The sequence below is a fragment of the Mobula birostris genome, chromosome 1 (assembly GCF_030028105.1).
Source record: "Mobula birostris isolate sMobBir1 chromosome 1, sMobBir1.hap1, whole genome shotgun sequence".
Taxonomy (NCBI): Eukaryota; Metazoa; Chordata; class Chondrichthyes; order Myliobatiformes; family Myliobatidae; genus Mobula; species Mobula birostris.
Genome location: NC_092370.1, coordinates 12,678,058 through 12,695,583, shown reverse-complemented (window position 1 = coordinate 12,695,583; position 17,526 = coordinate 12,678,058). Strand labels below are relative to the sequence as shown.

At 43.7% G+C, this 17,526-nt stretch overlaps 1 protein-coding gene across 4 annotated transcripts in view; it reads left to right on the top strand.

The window, feature by feature from the left end:
* Window positions 1-17,526, top strand: part of LOC140186273 (cAMP-regulated phosphoprotein 21-like) — a 379,019-nt gene that overhangs the window by 184,124 nt on the left and 177,369 nt on the right. For all 4 annotated transcript variants that reach the window (XM_072242365.1, XM_072243188.1, XM_072241563.1 and 1 more), the window contains exons 3-4: window positions 8,130-8,339; window positions 13,932-13,964. In XM_072242365.1, the coding sequence (XP_072098466.1) occupies window positions 8,163-8,339; window positions 13,932-13,964 (210 nt within the window). In that variant the 5' untranslated portion in view covers window positions 8,130-8,162. The remainder of the gene's footprint in view (window positions 1-8,129; window positions 8,340-13,931; window positions 13,965-17,526) is intronic.

The window sequence follows — 17,526 nt, the reverse complement described above, 5'->3', positions numbered from 1 at the left end:
TCAAACACCCAATGCACAAAGAAAAACAAATCATGCAAAACAATAAATGCAACCAAATTGCATTCTGAACTGAAGTTCAGAAATAGCTTGCCCATGGACTCTTAGCTGAACTGGCCTGACCCTTGCCTCGGGCCCCGACAGCCTGACCTTTTCAATCTGGTCCCGTGCGGAAATCATTGTCCAAATATCAGGTTCAGTTGCTTTGATACGCTGTGGGGCCTGGATCCCACCTCCTCGATTCAGCCTATACCTGACCTTTCCAATTTGGCCTGGTGCTTAAATCGTCGTCCAAACATCGGGTTCAGTCACTTCAATACACTCTGTGGCCTGGACCCCAAAATTTCTCCAACCTTTTGCATGGATAATAAATTAACCCTTGCCTTGCCACAGAGGCATTTTGCACGTTTGCCTTCATTATTCAGAGCACCGAGTACGGGAGTTGAAATGCCATGTCACAAATGTGTAAGGCATTGGTGAGACGACACTAACTATTGTACCCAGTCTTCTCTGAGGATAGTCACGTTGGTGGAGGGAATTACGAGTTGCTGAGATCCAGACAGTGACGCCGTCTGGAGCTTGGCTCCTGACAGGGTCACCCATGGTGGCAAGTTCAAGAGGAGATTCCACACACAGAGCAATCCAACCAACCCCTCGTCAGTGGAGCCGGCAGGAGGAGTTGACACATCACTATGGCAGTGAAGGTGGAGGAAGACTGCAGCAATGAAGGGTCCCTGGTCACCTTACATTCCACGCCACTGGATCCTGATCTCAATCCCTCAAGGACTGTGCGGTGGCTACCCCTGCCTCAGCTTTCCCACATTACACAAAATCACACAGGCCCTCTCATTAAGGGAATAACCCTTTGGGAGAAAATCATACTCAACTCGAGTGATCACACCACCACTACTATCATGTGGAATGGCGCAATTCGGGTGACCCAGAGAGAGGAAGTTGGGAAAAAGGCAGGAAAGATTCAAAAAGATGTTTACAAGTCTGTAATACCTCATTTATAATGACACACTGCAAAGCTGGGATGCCTTTCCTTGGAGTGAGGGAAGCTGAGGGGTGACCTTAAAGAGTATTATAAAATCACAAGGGATATAGTTAAGGTCTTTTAATAAGGTTCATTCATTGTGTGCCACGTTGTATGACGTGGGCAATCACAGTTCTTCCATGACCATGATTGTTTTAGGCAAATTTTTCTACGGAAATGGTTTGCTATTACCTTCTTCTGGGCAATGTCTTTACAAGACGGGTGACCTCAGCCATTATCAATACTCTTCAGAGATTGTCTGCCTGGCATCAGTGGTCGCATAACCAGGACTTGTGATATGCACTAGCTGCTCACACGACCATCCACCAACTGCTCCCATGGCTTCATGTGACCCTGATCTGGGGGCTAGGCAGGTGTCACACCTTGCCCAAAGGTAACCTGCAGGCTAGCAGAGGGAAGGAGCACCTTACGCCTCCTTTGGTAGATACATATCTCCACCCTGTCACCTGTTTACCAAGGTTAGAAGAGTCTAGCACTGGAGGGTATAGTTTTAGGCTGGGAAGGTTAACCTATAAAGAGTAGATGAAGGGTAATTTTTTTTCACAAAGAGGGTGGTGGGTATATGGGATGACCTGCCAGAGAAAATGCTTGAGGAAGGCAATTTTACAATGCTTTAAGGACATTTGGACAGATACATGGATAGGGAAGGTTTAGACCAGGGGTTCCCAACCTGGGATCCACGGTCCCCTCAGTTAATGGTAGGGATCCTTGGTATAAAAATGGTTGGGAGCCCCTGGTTTAGAGGGATAAGTGTTAAGCAGAAACAAAATGCGGCACAGTGGTGTAGCGGCAAGTGTAACGCTATACAGCCACTGTCTGTAAGGTGTTTGTACATTCTTCCCATTAACATACAGGTTGCCTCCAGGTGCTCCGGTTTCCTCCCACACTCCAAAAAGGTGCAGGTAAATAGTGGGCATGCTCAGTTGGTGCCAGAAGCATGGCAACACTTGCAGGCTACCCCAGGACGTCCTTGGATTGTGTCAATCGATGACACAAAACAATGCATTTCACTGCATGTTTCAATGTCTTGCTGTACATGTGACAAAGAAAGCTAATTTTAAATTTTTAAGTGGACCTAGCTCAGGCAGGTGACTCGGACAGCATTGACCAGATGGGCTGAAGGGCATGTTTCCATTCTATCACTCTATGACTCTCTTCAAATTCAAAGTCAAAATAAATTTATTATCCAAGTATGTTTATATCCATAGTAATACTAACCTGAGATTTATTTTCCTATGGGCATTTATGGGAAAATAAAGGAATACAGTACTGTGCAGAAGTCTTTAGGCACTGTTGCATACGTGGGTTATGCCCGAAGAAAAGATAGCTGAAGTCACTTAGCATTTTCATGCAGTGGGATTTATTTCAGTGTGTCAAAAATGAAACTGTCAAAACTTAGCAGAACTAGCAAAAAGAAAATTGCCAATATTTACAAAAAGATATCTACCAGAAAACACACTTATAGTACATAGAGTACTATGTCCAGTGGGAACTCTTGGCAGCTCGATCTCTCTGTCCTACCAAGAGCAATAAACCCCGTTTTTTAGGCACCAGGACTTACTTACTGCCCATTACGCCACTGGTGTTTACAGCAGCAGTGAGCGTCCTCCATCTCTGAAGGTTTTCAGGGTGTCCTACAACATGTCAGTAGTTTTCTCTTGGTTTTGGTTTCCCTACTGTCAGTCATGCAAGTACAGGATGGAGACTCAGGCATACCATCACACTCAGATGTAGAAGGATTCTTCATTGTTGTTTCTGTAACAGTTTTGTTTTACCAGTCAGGGTTGTTAGCCCTGAGCTGAACCTCCAAAACCTGGTGGACTTTGCATGGGTGACCCTACCAAGAGCCAAAGCACAAGGCCCTGACTCCAGCCAATGTAGCTCTCTAGGCCATTGAGGCACGCAGAGCTCCAAACCGTACGACAAGGTGTGGTCCTTTTGGAGAGGCACCTGGACCTACCATCTTTAATTACTCACAAAGTTAACTTAAGACTATACATGAATCAGAATATGATGGACCCCACAATGTAGTTACAATCATATTGGAAAATAAACAGAAGTATTGACCTTAAGTACAGTATACAAACAACTTGTACACATTTACACATCCTGATTACTAAAGAAATTGGAATATTCTGCCCTGTATGGTGGGAAAGACACCATAAAGCAAACCCGTTATAAGAATATACCAGGGACAAGGCATTAAAGTGTGCACACTCACCACAACGACAACGCAATGATTGTGTGTGCCTGTCTGTGCGGGTCTGTGTCTGTGTGCGCATGTCTGTCTATGTCTGTGTCTGAGTGTGTGTGTGTGTGTGTGTGTGTGTGTGTGTGTGTGCGCGCATGTGTAAATGCTAGTGTATACGGACTATATTTACTGAACTCTCTATCACAGGCACATATACACATATATATATATATATATATATATATATATATACCGTATGTGGAGTGTGTGTGTGTGTGTGTGTATATATAGAGAGCCAAAGACATTTGCACAGTGCCATAGTAATTTTATGTATTGCCTTGTACTGCTGCCACAAGTAAAATAAATTTCATGACATACTTGAGTGATGATAAACCTGATTCTGATATGGGTCTCTATTGTGGACTGAGAGTGGGAAGGGGGCAGAGAGAAGGGAATCATGGTTGGGAAAAGGGGAAGAAAGAGGGGAGGGAGCAGGAAGCACCAGAGAGACATTCTGTAATGATCAATAAACCAATTGTTTGGAATCACATGACCCTGCTTCGTGTCGGGCTGGGTGTGTCTGCACCCTGACCACTTCTGCCCTGCCACCCATCCCACGCCCCTCCTGTGGCGCTCCACCCTCGCCATTCCCAACATCATGTGCTCCCGCTAGAGTTACAAACTCGCCCTCCACTCCATAGCCACCCTAGCTATCTATATGTTCCAAAGACTTCGAAGTAGAATTTAGAATTTAAGAAAAGCTATTCACAAATAAGGACTATCAGAATCATAATTCTCCAATAATGTATTTTCTTTTTCCATTCCCCATTCTAGTTCCCCTCTCTCCCCTCTTCCCTTCTCCTTCCCTGCCCATCACCCCCCTCTGGTGCCCCTCCTCCTTCCCTCTCTTCCATGGTCCTATCAGATCCCTTCTTCTTCAGCCCCTCACCTCTTCCACCTATCACTTCCCAGCTTCTTACTTCATCCCTCTTCTCCCACCCACCCAGCTTCCTCCAGGGCTGCTGAGTTCCTCCAGCATTTTGCCTGTATTGCTTAGATTCAGGTTGGTGAGATTTGTTATTTTGTGGCAGCACGCAGTGCAAAAACATAAAAAAAATTTACAATGTTCACCTCAGAATAGAGGGATGTCCAGTTAGAATGGAGATGAGGAGGAGTTTCTTCAGCTAGAGAGTGGTGAGTCTGTGGAATTCATTGTCACAGGCAACTGTGGAGGCCAAGTCATTGGGTGTATTTAAGGCAGAGGTTGGTAGATTCCTGATTAGTCAGGGCATGAAGGGATACGGGAAGAAGGCAGGCCACAGCCTCAGTTCAGCACAGAGATGAGTAAACCTGACGGAGCAGTGAGCTGAACTGGCCTGGCCCTTGTCTCTAGCCCTGACACCCTGTCCTTTCCAATCTGTCCCGGCACTTCAATCATTTCGCAGACATCCCACCCTGCAAAAACTCATTTCAGGGAGGTAGCACCATCAATTTGTGGGAGAATTCCAGGAGAGGTGGGATGTCTGCAATAGAGTAGCTCCTTAGCAGCTAGCCAGCTAGTTTAAATAACGTTAGCTATGCTAATGAACGAGTGACACCTGTTAAACTCACCTCAACATGTCTTTTACAGTCTTAACCCACCATGGGCAATAGAAAAGTCACTGTTGCAAACAGTGCAGCGAGCAACACTGTCATTATTTTGACCCCTGCTCGGCAGGGGTACACTTTAGTGTAGTCTGGGGTGACGTACGTTTTATATTTTTTCCTTTTTTGGAACACACTGCCACTCTGACCTTTTTTGGAACTCTCTCGCTCTCTCACTCGCGCTCGCTCTCGCGCTTGCTTTCTCGCTCTCACTCTCTCTCGTGCGCGCGCGCTCTCATGCTCTCTCGTGGTCGTTCCCGCACGCTCTCTCTCAAAAAAATTTATTTCCATGATACTGTATATCATTTGCGGGCACCAGGGAGCCACTATTAATATGCGGGAGACTCCCGGAACTTCCGGGAGAGGTGGGATGTCTGATTTCGACTTCATGTTGTTCATTGCTCTCAGACAGGGACCTGGGCCCTACTGCTTTGATAGGATCTCAAGCCCAGCCCTGCCACGTCGATTCGGCCCACAACCCACCTTTCCAATATGGCTGGGCGCTTAAATCAATCAAACTTAGGGTCTTTCCTGACTCTTGGGCCTCTCTGCTTTGCTTCAGTTCGGCCGCATTGAAATGCCTCCAAGTCCGCTCCAGCGATGGCCACACATTGGCTCATTCCCCGCTCTCCAGCCTGGACTCCACCTCCTTCGAGACTCAAGAAAGAATTGTCACACAATGTCAAAGTGTCGAATACTGTTTACTCAGTTTCCTGAAGAAGGGTCGACTGTCCATTCCTCTCCATTGATGCTGCCTGATCTGTTGAGTTCCTACAACTCAAAATTCCTGAAAATGCTGTAGGATTTATAGACTTTATAGTCAGTCTTTTCACATAAATTGATTCTGAAGCAATTTGATGCCATTGGAATGAGGACAACACAGGAGTGTAGTGGTTTGAGTAAATCTTAACAGTGTAGGTTTCCGCAAATAAAGTGAAGTGAGGCATTTTATGTTTAATGAAACCCATAACACATTTTATTGAACTCCAAAGCCTACACAGCAAAAGTGTGCTAAGAAACTTTTACATTAAAAACGTCATCATGTCAGACCAGCCTCATAATGCGAAACCCCAACTCAATATCAGAGGTCGTGAATTATGTACATTTCTCCCAATTACATTTCCCTACCAGCTGTAAGATCAGGTTTCATTTCCTGCCGCTGTCTGTAAGGAGATTGTAATTCTCCCCACGACCCCATTGGTTTCCTTCGGGTGCCCCGGTTTCCTCCAACATTCCATAGTCATAAGGGTTAGGGTAAGTAAGTTGTGGGTATGATACGTTGGTGCAGAAACATGGCGACACATATGGGTTGCCCTACCTGCACATATTCAGCTCATTGACAAACAAATCTAATCTAGTATTTTTCTGTGCAGTCAGTCAAATTAGTAGGAAAACACACACAAGATGCTGGAAGAACCCAGATGGTCAGGCAGTATCTATGGAAAGGAATGAAGAGTCATCATATGAAGCTGAGACCCTTCATCAGAATTTGGTCATTTAGTAGGGATTTGTCTTCTTTTCATCCAATCCTGAAACTTGAATGTGTAATTTAATTCAATTTCTGCTTCATGCTTTGCTGTACTGCCTGCCAATGACATTTCAAATGGTTTGCAAAGTGGAAATTCCGTATTTATTTATTTATTGAGATACAGCTCAGAATTGGCCCTTCAGCAATCCCACAATTTAACCCTAGCCTAATCACAGTACAAGTTACAATGATCAATTAACCTACCAAGCAGTAGGTCTTTGGACTGTGGGAGGAAACCAGAGCACCCGGAGGAAACCCATATGGTCACAGAGGGAGCATACAAACTCCCTCCAGGCAGTGGTGGGAAATAAACCCAGGTCACCTGTACTGTAAAGCATTGTGCTAACCGGTACACTATCGTGCCACTCGATGTTGGAGATTTACCTGTGAAATTAATCAAGTAGCTCAACTTTAAATGTCTTGTATTCAGTGACAGCGTTCCTTATTTTTAGCAATTATGCATAGCCAACAGCTTAGTAACTCATTGACTTGCAACTTAATTTGATTTTTGTTGTTTAGAATGTGTTTGTGATAGTTGAAGCAATTTGCTGTGCCCAGAATAAGAAGGGGGGAAGATGCCAGAATGAACAGTCCTGATGAAGGGTCTCGGCCCAAACGTCGACTGTTCATTCCTCCCCAGAGAAGCTGCCTGACCTGCTGAGCTCCTCCAGCATTTTGTGTGTGTCGCTCTGGATTTCCAGCCTCTGCAGAATCTCTTGCATTCTTGGAAATGCACATTAGATTTTGTGTGAGATATGATTGTTCTTGGCAAATTTTTCCTCAGAAGTGGTTTGCCTCTGGGCAGTATCTTTACAAGACGGGTGGCGCCAGCCATCATCAATTCTCTTCAAAGATTGTCTGCCTGGCGTCAGTGGTCGAATAACCAGGACCTGTGATATGCACCAGGTGCTCCCATAGCTTCATGTGACCCTGATCAGGAGTGGGGCTAAGCAGGTGCTACACCTTACCCAAGGGTAACCTGCAGGCTAGCAGAGGGAGGGAGCACCTTACACGTCCTTTGGTAGGTACATATCTCCAACCTGCCATATATTCTTCAGTACACAGTGTAAAGAACAAAATGAGTGTTACTCCAGATTCGAAACAGCACGAAGTAAAGGCATCCGTTAGTCTTGCGAGACCATGGATCTGCGCCTGGAAAGTCTTCACTCTCCAGGGCGCAGGCCTGGGCAAGGTTGTATGGAAGACCAGCAGTTGCCCATGCTGCAAGTCTCCCCTCTCCACGACACCGATGTTGTCCAAGGGAAGGGCATTAGGACCCATACAGCTTGGCACCAGTGTCGTCGCAGAGCAATGTGTGATTAAGTGCCTGCTCAAGGAAACAACACGTTCCCTCGGCTGGGGCTCGAACTCACGACCTTCAGGTAGCTAGTCCAATGCCTTAACCACTTGGCCACGTGCCCACGTAGAGCATAAAGAACACAATAAAAAACAAAAAATGTGTTGATAAATATAAAAGCAATAATATACAACACAATGTACAAGTAGATTTCTTGATGTAATTTCAAAGCATGGTGACAATATGGGCATTGGAGTGTGGATTTTTATATAAAGCTACCAATTTGATGACTAAGAATACTGGCCACAAGAGATGACACACCCGATTTATCCTTTATCTCTTCACAATAATCAGTAAAAGGAAATGAGAAGACATGTTCTGGATATAAAATTGGTGTGATGTTTTAAATTCATAGGTCACTGCATCTTGGTAATTCGGTACTGTGAAAATGTCTGAGAAAGGCATACTGAGACAAGAGGATTCAGAAGATGCTGGAAATGAGCAAAACACCGAAATTACTCCATCCTGCCGGGTAACATGCATCATTAACACTGACACCTTGGAAGTGGAGGAAAAAGAGAAGGGGAAAGAAGATAAATCAAATGAGACAAAGACAGATCACCAGGTGAGGTGGTACAGACGATATGTTCCTGAAACTCTGCTAATTTCATTATTTAAAGTAGTTTTAATACACAATAAGTTAATTTAATTTATATGTATATTTCAGCTCTTTCCTTCTAAATTATCAATGTGACCCACTCATAAAAGTTGCATATCATTACTGACACAATAAGCATGTAGAACAGTCCATGGTAATAAGACCATAAGATATAAGAGCATAAATAGGCCATTCGGCCCATCAAGCCTGCTCCGCCATTCAATCATAAGCTGATCTAATTCTTCCAGTCATCCCCACTCTCCTGATTTCACCCCATACCCTTTGATGCCCTGGCTAATCAAGAATGTATCTATCTCTGCCTTAAGTACACCCAATGACTTGGTCTCAACGGCCACTCGTGGCAACAAATTCCACAGATTTACCACCCTCTGACTAAAGTAATTTCTCCATATCTCAGTTCTAAAAGGACTTTAATCCTGAATTCCTGCCCTCTTGTCCTAGACTCCCCTACCATAGGAAATAACTTTGCCATATCTCATCTGTTCAGGCCTTTTAACATTCGGAATGTTTCTATGAGATCCCCTCTCATTCTCCCAAACTCCAGGGAATACAGCCCAAGAGCTACCAGACGTTCTTCATACAGTAACCCTTTCATTCCTGGAATCATTCTCGTGAATCTTCTCTGAACCCTCTCCAACGTCAGTATATCCTTTCTAAAATAAGGAGCCCAAAACTGCACACAATACTCCAAGTGTGGTCTCACGAGTGCCTTATAGAGCCTCAACATCACATCCCTGCTCCTATATTCTATACCTCTAGAAATGAATACCAAAATTTCATTCGGCTTCTTCACAACTGACTCAACCTGGAGGTTAACCTTTAGGGTATCTTGCACAAGGACTCCCAAGTCCCTTTGCATCTCTGCATTTTAAATTCTCTGCCCATCTAAATAATAGTCTGTCCAGTTATTTCTTCCACCAAAGTGCATGACCATACAATTTCCAACATTGTATTTCATTTGTCACTTCTTTGTCCAGTCCCCTAAACTATCTTAAGTCTCTCTGTAGGCTCTCTCTTTCCTCAATACCACCTGCTCCCCCATCTATCTTTGTATCATCGGCAAATTTAGCCACAAATCCATTAATACTGTAGTCCAAGTCGTTGACATATATCATAAAAAGCAGCAGTCCCAACACCGACCCCTGTGAAACTCCACTGGTAATCAGCAGCCAGCCAGAATAGGATCCCTTTATTCCCACTTTCTGTTTTCTGCCGACCAGCCAAAGCTCCACCCACGCTAGGAACTCCCCTGTAATTCCATGGGCTCTTATCTTGTTAAGCAGCCTCATGCGCAGCACCTCGTCAAAGGCCTTCTGAAAATCCAAGTACACCACGTCTACTGCATCTCCTTTGACTACCCTGCTTGTAATTTCCTCAAAAAATTGCAGTAGGTTTGTCAGGCAGGATCTTCCTTTCAGGAAACCATGCTGGCTTTGGCTTTTTTTGTCATGTACCTCCAGGTACTCCGTAATCTCATCCCTAACAATCAATTCCAACAACTTCCCAACCACTGATGTCAGGCTAATGGGTCTATAGTTTCCTTTCTGCTGCCTCCCACCCTTTTTAAATAGCGAAGTAATATTTGCAATTTTCTAGTTATCCAGTGCAGTGCCAGAATCTATCGATTCTTGAAAGATCATCATTAATGCTTCTGCAATCTCTCCAGCTATTTCCTTCAGAACCCGAGGGTGCATTCCATCAGGTCCAGGAGATTTATCCACCCTCAGACCATTAGCTTCCTGAGCACCTTCTCAGTTGTGATTTTCACTGCACAAACTTCACTTCCTTGACACTCTTGAAGAGTAATGTTCTCCAACACTTCCTCTGTTTCATTGACAGCAACATTGGTGCTGCTTCATGCACCCATGCTGACCTCGTCAATTTCATCCCAACTTCCACTCTGCCCTTAAATTCATATGGTCTATTTCTGGCACCTCTCCCCCTTTCTCAATCTCTCTGTCTTCATCTCTAGAAACAAGTTGTCTACTGACATATTTTATAAATCTGCTGATTCCCACAGCTATCTTGACTGTACCTCTTCAGAACCTATCTACTGTAAAAGTGCTATTCCCTTTTCTCACTTCCTTCATCTTCCAGGATCAGACTTTCCTTTCAGGACATCAGAAATGTCCTTTTTCTTCAAATAACAGGGATTCCCTTACTTCACCATTGGTGCATTTTCCCGCTGCCTTAACAGTTCCTCTTGTTCTCATCTACCACACTATAAGCATTCACATCCAACACGTCATTCTCTGCCTTATTCGCCATCTTCAAGGGGATTTTGCCACCAAGTGCACCTTTATCTCACCTGCCCACTCTCCATTTTGTGCAGAGATCACTCCCATATCCATTCATCTCTCTCCACTAATTTCCCTCCTGGCACATATCCCTGCAAGTGACAGAAATGCTACCCCTGCCTATTCACGTTCTCCCTCACCTCTATTCAGGCTCCAAACTGTCCTTCGATGTGAGGCAATACTTCACCGGCGAATCTGCTGGGGTCATCTATTATATCCAGTGCTCCTAATGCAGACTGCTCTACGTTGGTGAGACCCAATATAAACTGGGGAAAAGCTTTGTCGAGCACCTCCACTCCATCCACCAAGAGTGGAATTCCCAGTTGCTGACCACTTTAATTCTTATCCCCATTCCCATTCTGACATGTTGGTCCACGGCCTGCCTTTTGCCATGAAGAGGCCACTGTCAAGTTGGAGGAGCATTACCTTATATTCTGTCTACATAGCCTCCAACCTGATGGCATGAACATTGATTTCTCCTTCTGGCTATTTTCCTCTCCTCCTCTTCACTTTTAGACAATAGACAATAGACAATAAGTGCAGGAGTAGGCCATTCGGCCCTTCAAGCCAGCATCACCATTCACTGTGATCATGGCTGATCATCCACTATCAGTACCCTTTTCCTGCCTTCTCCCCATATCCCCTCACTCCACTATCTTTAAGAGCTCTATCTAACTCTTTTTTGAAAAAGAATCCAGAGAATTGGCCTCCACTACCTTCTGAGGCAGAGCATTCTACAGAACTACAACTCTCAGTGTGAAAAAGTTCTTCCTCAACTCCATTCTAAATTGTCTACCCCTTATTCTTAAACTGTGGCTTCTGGTTCTGGACTCCCCCAACATCGGGAACATGTTTCCTGTCTCCAGCGTGTCCAATCCCTTAATAATCTTCTATGTTTCAATCAGATCCCCTCTCATCCTTCTAGGTTCCAGTGTATACAACCCCAGTCGCTCCAATCTTTCAACATATGACAGTCCCGCCATCCCGGGAATTAACCTTGTGAACCTACGCTGCACTCCCTCAATAGCTAGAATGTCCTTCCTCAAATTTGGAGACCAAAACTGTACACAATATTCCAGGTGTGGTCTCACCAAGGCCCTGTACAACTGCAGAAGGACCTCTTTGCTCCTATACTCAATTCCTCTTGTTATAAAGGCTATTCTTCTATTCCCCACTCTGTCCTCTTACCTCTTCTCCTCACCTGCCTATCAACTCCCCTGGCCCCCTCCTGCTTCCCTTTCTCTCATTATCCACTCTCCTCTCCAATCATATTCCTTCTTTTCCAGCCACTTACCCTTCCCACCCGCCTGGCTTCACCCATCACTTTCTAGCTAATCATCCGTCCCCCCCCTCTCCTTTTTATTCTGGTATCTTCCCCCTTCCTTTCCAGTCCTGATAAAAGATCTCAGCCCAAGACATCGACTGTGTACTCTTTTCCACAGATGCTGCCTTACCTGCTGAGTTCCTCCAGCATTTTGTGTGTGTTGATTTGGATTTCCAGCATCTGCGGAATCTCACTGTCATTGGATCTAAATAGTAAACTTTCGTAGCCTACCGAATATTGAAAGGAAATAAGAGAAAATCTGCAGATGCTGGAAATCTGAGCAACACACACACAATGCTGGAGGAACTCAGCAGAAACTCTGCGAGTTCCTCCAGCACTTTGTGAATTTTGAAAGGCTTAGATAGAGTGGATGTGGAGATGATGTTTCCTATGGTGGGAGAGTCTAAGACCAGAGGACACAGCCTCAGAATAGAGAGACGTCCTTTTAGAACAGAGATGAGGAGGAATTTCTTTAGCCGGAAAGTGGTGAATCTGTGGAACTTGTTGCCACAGGCAGCTGTGGAGGCCAAATCTTTATGTATATTTAAGGCAGAGTTTGATAGATTCTTGATTGGTCAGGGCATGAAGGGATATGGGGCGAAAGCAGAGAGGAAAAATGGATCAGCCATGGTGAAATGGCAGAGCAGACTCACAATGTGTCAAATGGCCTAATTCTGTTCCTGTATCTTATGGTCTGATGGTCTTTCTGACTGATCATGTTCCACAGGGACCTCTGCTCTTTGTAATTTTTATTAATGGGGAAGTGGAAGGGTAGGTTAGTAAGTTTTGAGATGACACAAAGACATGAAGGTTAGTGGTGTTGTGGATAGTGTAGAAGATTATTGTCGGTTGCAATGGAATATTGTTAAGATGCAAAGCTTGGCTGAGGAGTTCAACCTGAAAAAGTGTGAAGTGATTCACTCAGGAAGGTCAAATTTAAAGCAGAGTAGAGGGTTAATGGCAGTTTGCCGTTAAACATAACAGTTCAGAGGAACAGAGGGATCTTGGAGTTCACATCCATTGATCCCTCAAAGTTGCTGCACAAGTTGATAAGTTTGTTAAGGATGATTATGGTGTATGGGCCTTCATTCACAGAGGTATGAGTGCAAGAGCCATGAGGTAATATTGCAGCTCTGTATAGCTCTGGTTAGATCACACATGGAGTATTCTGTTCAGTTCAGGTTGCCTCATTGTAGGAAGGATGTAGAAGCTTTAACAGGGTGCAGAGGAAGTTTACCAGGTTGCCACTTGGATTATGAGGATGGTAGAGCAAGCTAGGCGCTTTTTTCTTTGGAGTGACCAAGAATGATAGGTGACTGGATAGAGATGTACAAGACACTAAGAGGCATAGATTGAGTGGACATTTTCCCAGGGCAGAAATGGCTGATACAAGGGGGCATAAATTTAAGGTGATTGGAGGAGAGTATAGGGGGGATGTCAGATGTAGAGAGTGGTGAGTGTGTGGAACACCCCGACAGGAATGGAGGCAGAGGCAGATACATTAGGGGCATTTCATTCTTAGATAGGTACATGGATGATAAAAAAATGGAGGACTATGTGAGAGGAATGGGTTAGAGTGAACTTCAAGTAGGTCCACACATCGTGGACCAAAGGACCTGTTCTGGTGCTGTAATTTTCTGTATTTATAGTGGGTTGATTATAAAGGGTCAACACAACATCATGGGCCGAAGGGCCTGTTTGAGCTGTAGTATTCTGCGTTCTGAAGCTATCTTAAAATGAGAAAATAAGGTTCACAGTTGTATAGATTTTTGTGAAATCTGAAATGAACATTCATAACTAATTCACATTCCTAATCAATCATAACATGAAGTGTCTTTTTCTTAAAAGAGTAATATTTTTAATTTTCCTCTTGCCTTTGTCCAATGAGTGACAGTTGTTTTGTAATTTACTGCATAGAAACGAATGGGGCAGCAAAAGAAAAGAGGAAAGGTAGGCTGATTCTCCGTGTAAATGGATAATTGACTTGAGATGATGGAATGAGTTAGTATCCACGTGAATGTGTCTTAGTGCTGCATTGAAGGTGTGTTGGCGTCTATAATTTAGTCAGCACTGTTCAGCTGATAATAGAAGCAGTGGCATGCATAGCAGCCTTGTGTTCTTCATGTTGCTGTGTGTGTGTTCTCATTCACCTTGGTTTATAAATACATTCTACTTTCTGTGTCTGTGCATTAATGAAAACCTACACATTCAAGTTTCAACTGAGGTGACCAGTAGATATCCTTTTGAAGATTGCAATAAAGCATTTTCAGTAAAAGTCAGGGAAAGAATTTCAAAGACTAAAATGAGATCTTATAAATTCTAAGCTTAAATTAAATATTATCCTGCCAGCTTTGTATGTGTAGTTTTATATATTTATCATGACTGTGAGACAAGTAATATGTATAAAAGAATAATATTTGAAATTATTGGGTCTTATGGACTTTAGCCAGTGTTCCAAGACAAACCATTGCTCCGAGCAGGAAATTTTTACATGCCCTGAAAACTGCGCAGCTCTTTAATAAAACATTATATAAAAGAAAATTCCAGCTGCGCGCCAACAAAGGCTATGTGCATGGAAGCATCTCAGTTATGGTGTGGCCATGCACCCACACAGCTTAGAGTGAACAATGCTTGTATGCGTCCCAGTGTAATTTCCAGAAAGAAATTATTCTAAGTACACAATATTTATAGTGAAAAAATGCAGACCGACACCTGGATGCAAGCTCTTCCAACAATTTGAAGATTAATCATCTGCTCCAATTACACTGCATTCATACACAGGGAGAAGGTGGAAGATTAGGGCTGAGAGGGAAAATGCATCTGTCATAATGAAATGGGAGAGGAGGCTCATTGGGCCAGATAGCCTAATTCTGCTCCTATATTTTATGGTCTTATATCATTTTTTGAGCAAATTTTGTGCAGAACTGCTGATCAAGGTTTAACTGTACTATTTACTGAGCTTTATATGTAAATTTAAGAGATTTTTATTGAATTGGCTGATAAAGGGGTAAGTCCCATGAACATCTAACATTCCTTAGAGCACAGTCTTTCCAAAGTTCAAGGTATATTTATTATCACAGTATGTATACTACGAGATTTGCCTTCTTACGGGCAGCCGCAAAACAATAGATTCCATTAAAAAAGACCATCAGATAGACAACATGCTAAAAAAAAACAAATCATGCAAACAATAAAAGTAAGCAAATAACATTCAGAGCTAAAGTTCATGGAAGTGAGTTCACGGCCATGAAGTCAGTCATCAATATAGCTGGTCCAGGAGCCCATTAGTTGCAGGTCACGTCCTCACAGTTCAACACAGGGATGAGACTTTCCAATGTTCATCTCAGTAATTAGGGGACCGAGGATCCTGCTAATGAGTGGAAGGTGGCCCTTATTTAAATGTCATACCTAGACTGGATTGCCACATGAAGATGAAGTCCAGGTCAGAGTCACTTAGGAAGTGACGGGATGCTCTGACAGCTTATTGAGATATACTGTACAGCTTGCAATAGGTCCCTCTGGCCCTTTGAGCCACACCATCCAACAGCCCTTGACAACCCCACTGTAAACCTAACCTATTCATAGGACAATTTACAATGACCAATTAACCCTCTCGGTACGTCTCTGGACAGTGGGAGCACCTGGAAAAAACTCACATATTCCATCGGGAGGATGTACAGAGTCTCCTTGCAGAGGACTCTGGGAGTGAACTCCGAACTCTGACGTCCCGAGCTGTAATAGTGTCGTGCTAACCACTATGTTACCATGGCACCCATGATGTATCAATCGAGATTTATTTCCCTTGTATTTATATTCTCCAAGTTTGTTGATGATCGAAGGAAAAACTTATATAACCATAAAACAATTACAGCACAGAAACAGGCCATCTCTGCCCTACTAGTCCGTGCCAAACTCCTACTCTCACCTAGTCCCACCGACCTGCACTCAGCCCATAACCCTCCATTCCTTTCCTGTCCATATATCTATCCAATTTAACTTTAAATGACAACATCGAACCTGCCTCAACCACTTCTGCTGGAAGCTTGTTCCACACAGCTACCACTCTCTGAGTAAAGAAGTTCCCCCTCATGTTACCTCTAAACTTTTGCCCTTTAACTCTCACTCATGTCCTCTTGTTTGAATCTCCCCCACTCTCAATGGAAAAAGCCTATCCACGTCAACTCTATCTATCCCCCTCATAATTTTAAACACCTCTGTCAAGTCCCCCCTCAACCTTCTACGGTCCGAAGAATAAAGACCTAACTTGTTCAACCTTTCTCTGTAACTTAGGAGGTGAAACCCAAGTAACATTCTAGTAAATCTCCTCTGTACTCTCTCAATTTTATTGACATCTTTCCTATAATTCGGTGACCATAACTATACACAATACTCCACATTTGGCCTTACCAATGCCTTATACAATTTCAACATTACATCCCAACTCCTATACTCAATGCTCTGATTTATAAAGGCCAGCATACCAAAAGCTTTCTTCACCACCCTATCCACATGAGATTCCACCTTCAGGGAATTATTCCTAGATCCCTCTGTTCTACTGCATTCTTCAATCCCCTACCATTTACCATGTATGTCCTATTTTGATTAGTCCTACCAAAGTGTAGCACCTCTTATTTATCAGCATTAGACTCCATCTGTCATCTTTCAGCCCACTCTTCTAAGTGGTCTAAATCTCTCTGCAAGCTTTGAAAACCTACTTCATTATCCACAACTCCACCTATATTTTAGTATTATCTGCATACTTACTAATCCAATTTACCACCCCATCATCCAGATCATTAATATATATGACAAATAACACTGGGCCCAGTACAGATCCCTGAGGCACACCACTAGACACCATCCTCCAATCTGATACACAGTTATCCACCACTACTCTCTGGCATCTCCCCTCCAGCCACTGCTGAATCCATTTTACTACTTCGATATTAATACCTAACGATTGAACCTTCCTAACTAACCTTCCATGTGGAACCTTGTCAAAGGCCTTACTGAAGTCCATATAGACAACATCCACCGCTTTACCCTCGTCAACTTTCCTAGTAACCTCATCAAAAAATTCAATAAGATTTGTCAAACATGACCTTCCACGCACAAATCCATGTTGACTGTTCCTAATCAGACCCTGTCTATCCACATAATGATATATACCATCTCTAAGAATACTTTCCATCAATTTACCCACCACTGATGTCAAACTCACAGGCCAATAATTGCTAGGTTTACTCTTAAAACCCTTTTTACTAACTTAAGCCCATCAGCCCAGTTGGGGCATTGGCTGCCAACAGCAGCTCACCAGGGTCCTCTGTCCTGAGCTGACCTTTCAAATTGTAGCCCATCTTTGAAAATCCTTTCTCTCCCAGGGATGAGGGTATTGAAGCTACTGCTGCTGTTTCTGTAGCTCTGGGTTTTTACAGGATGGGTTTGCTAGCCCCATGGCCAACACTCCTCCTTTCACAGCAGGGCTTGGGCTATCCATGGTGGAGTTGGAAAG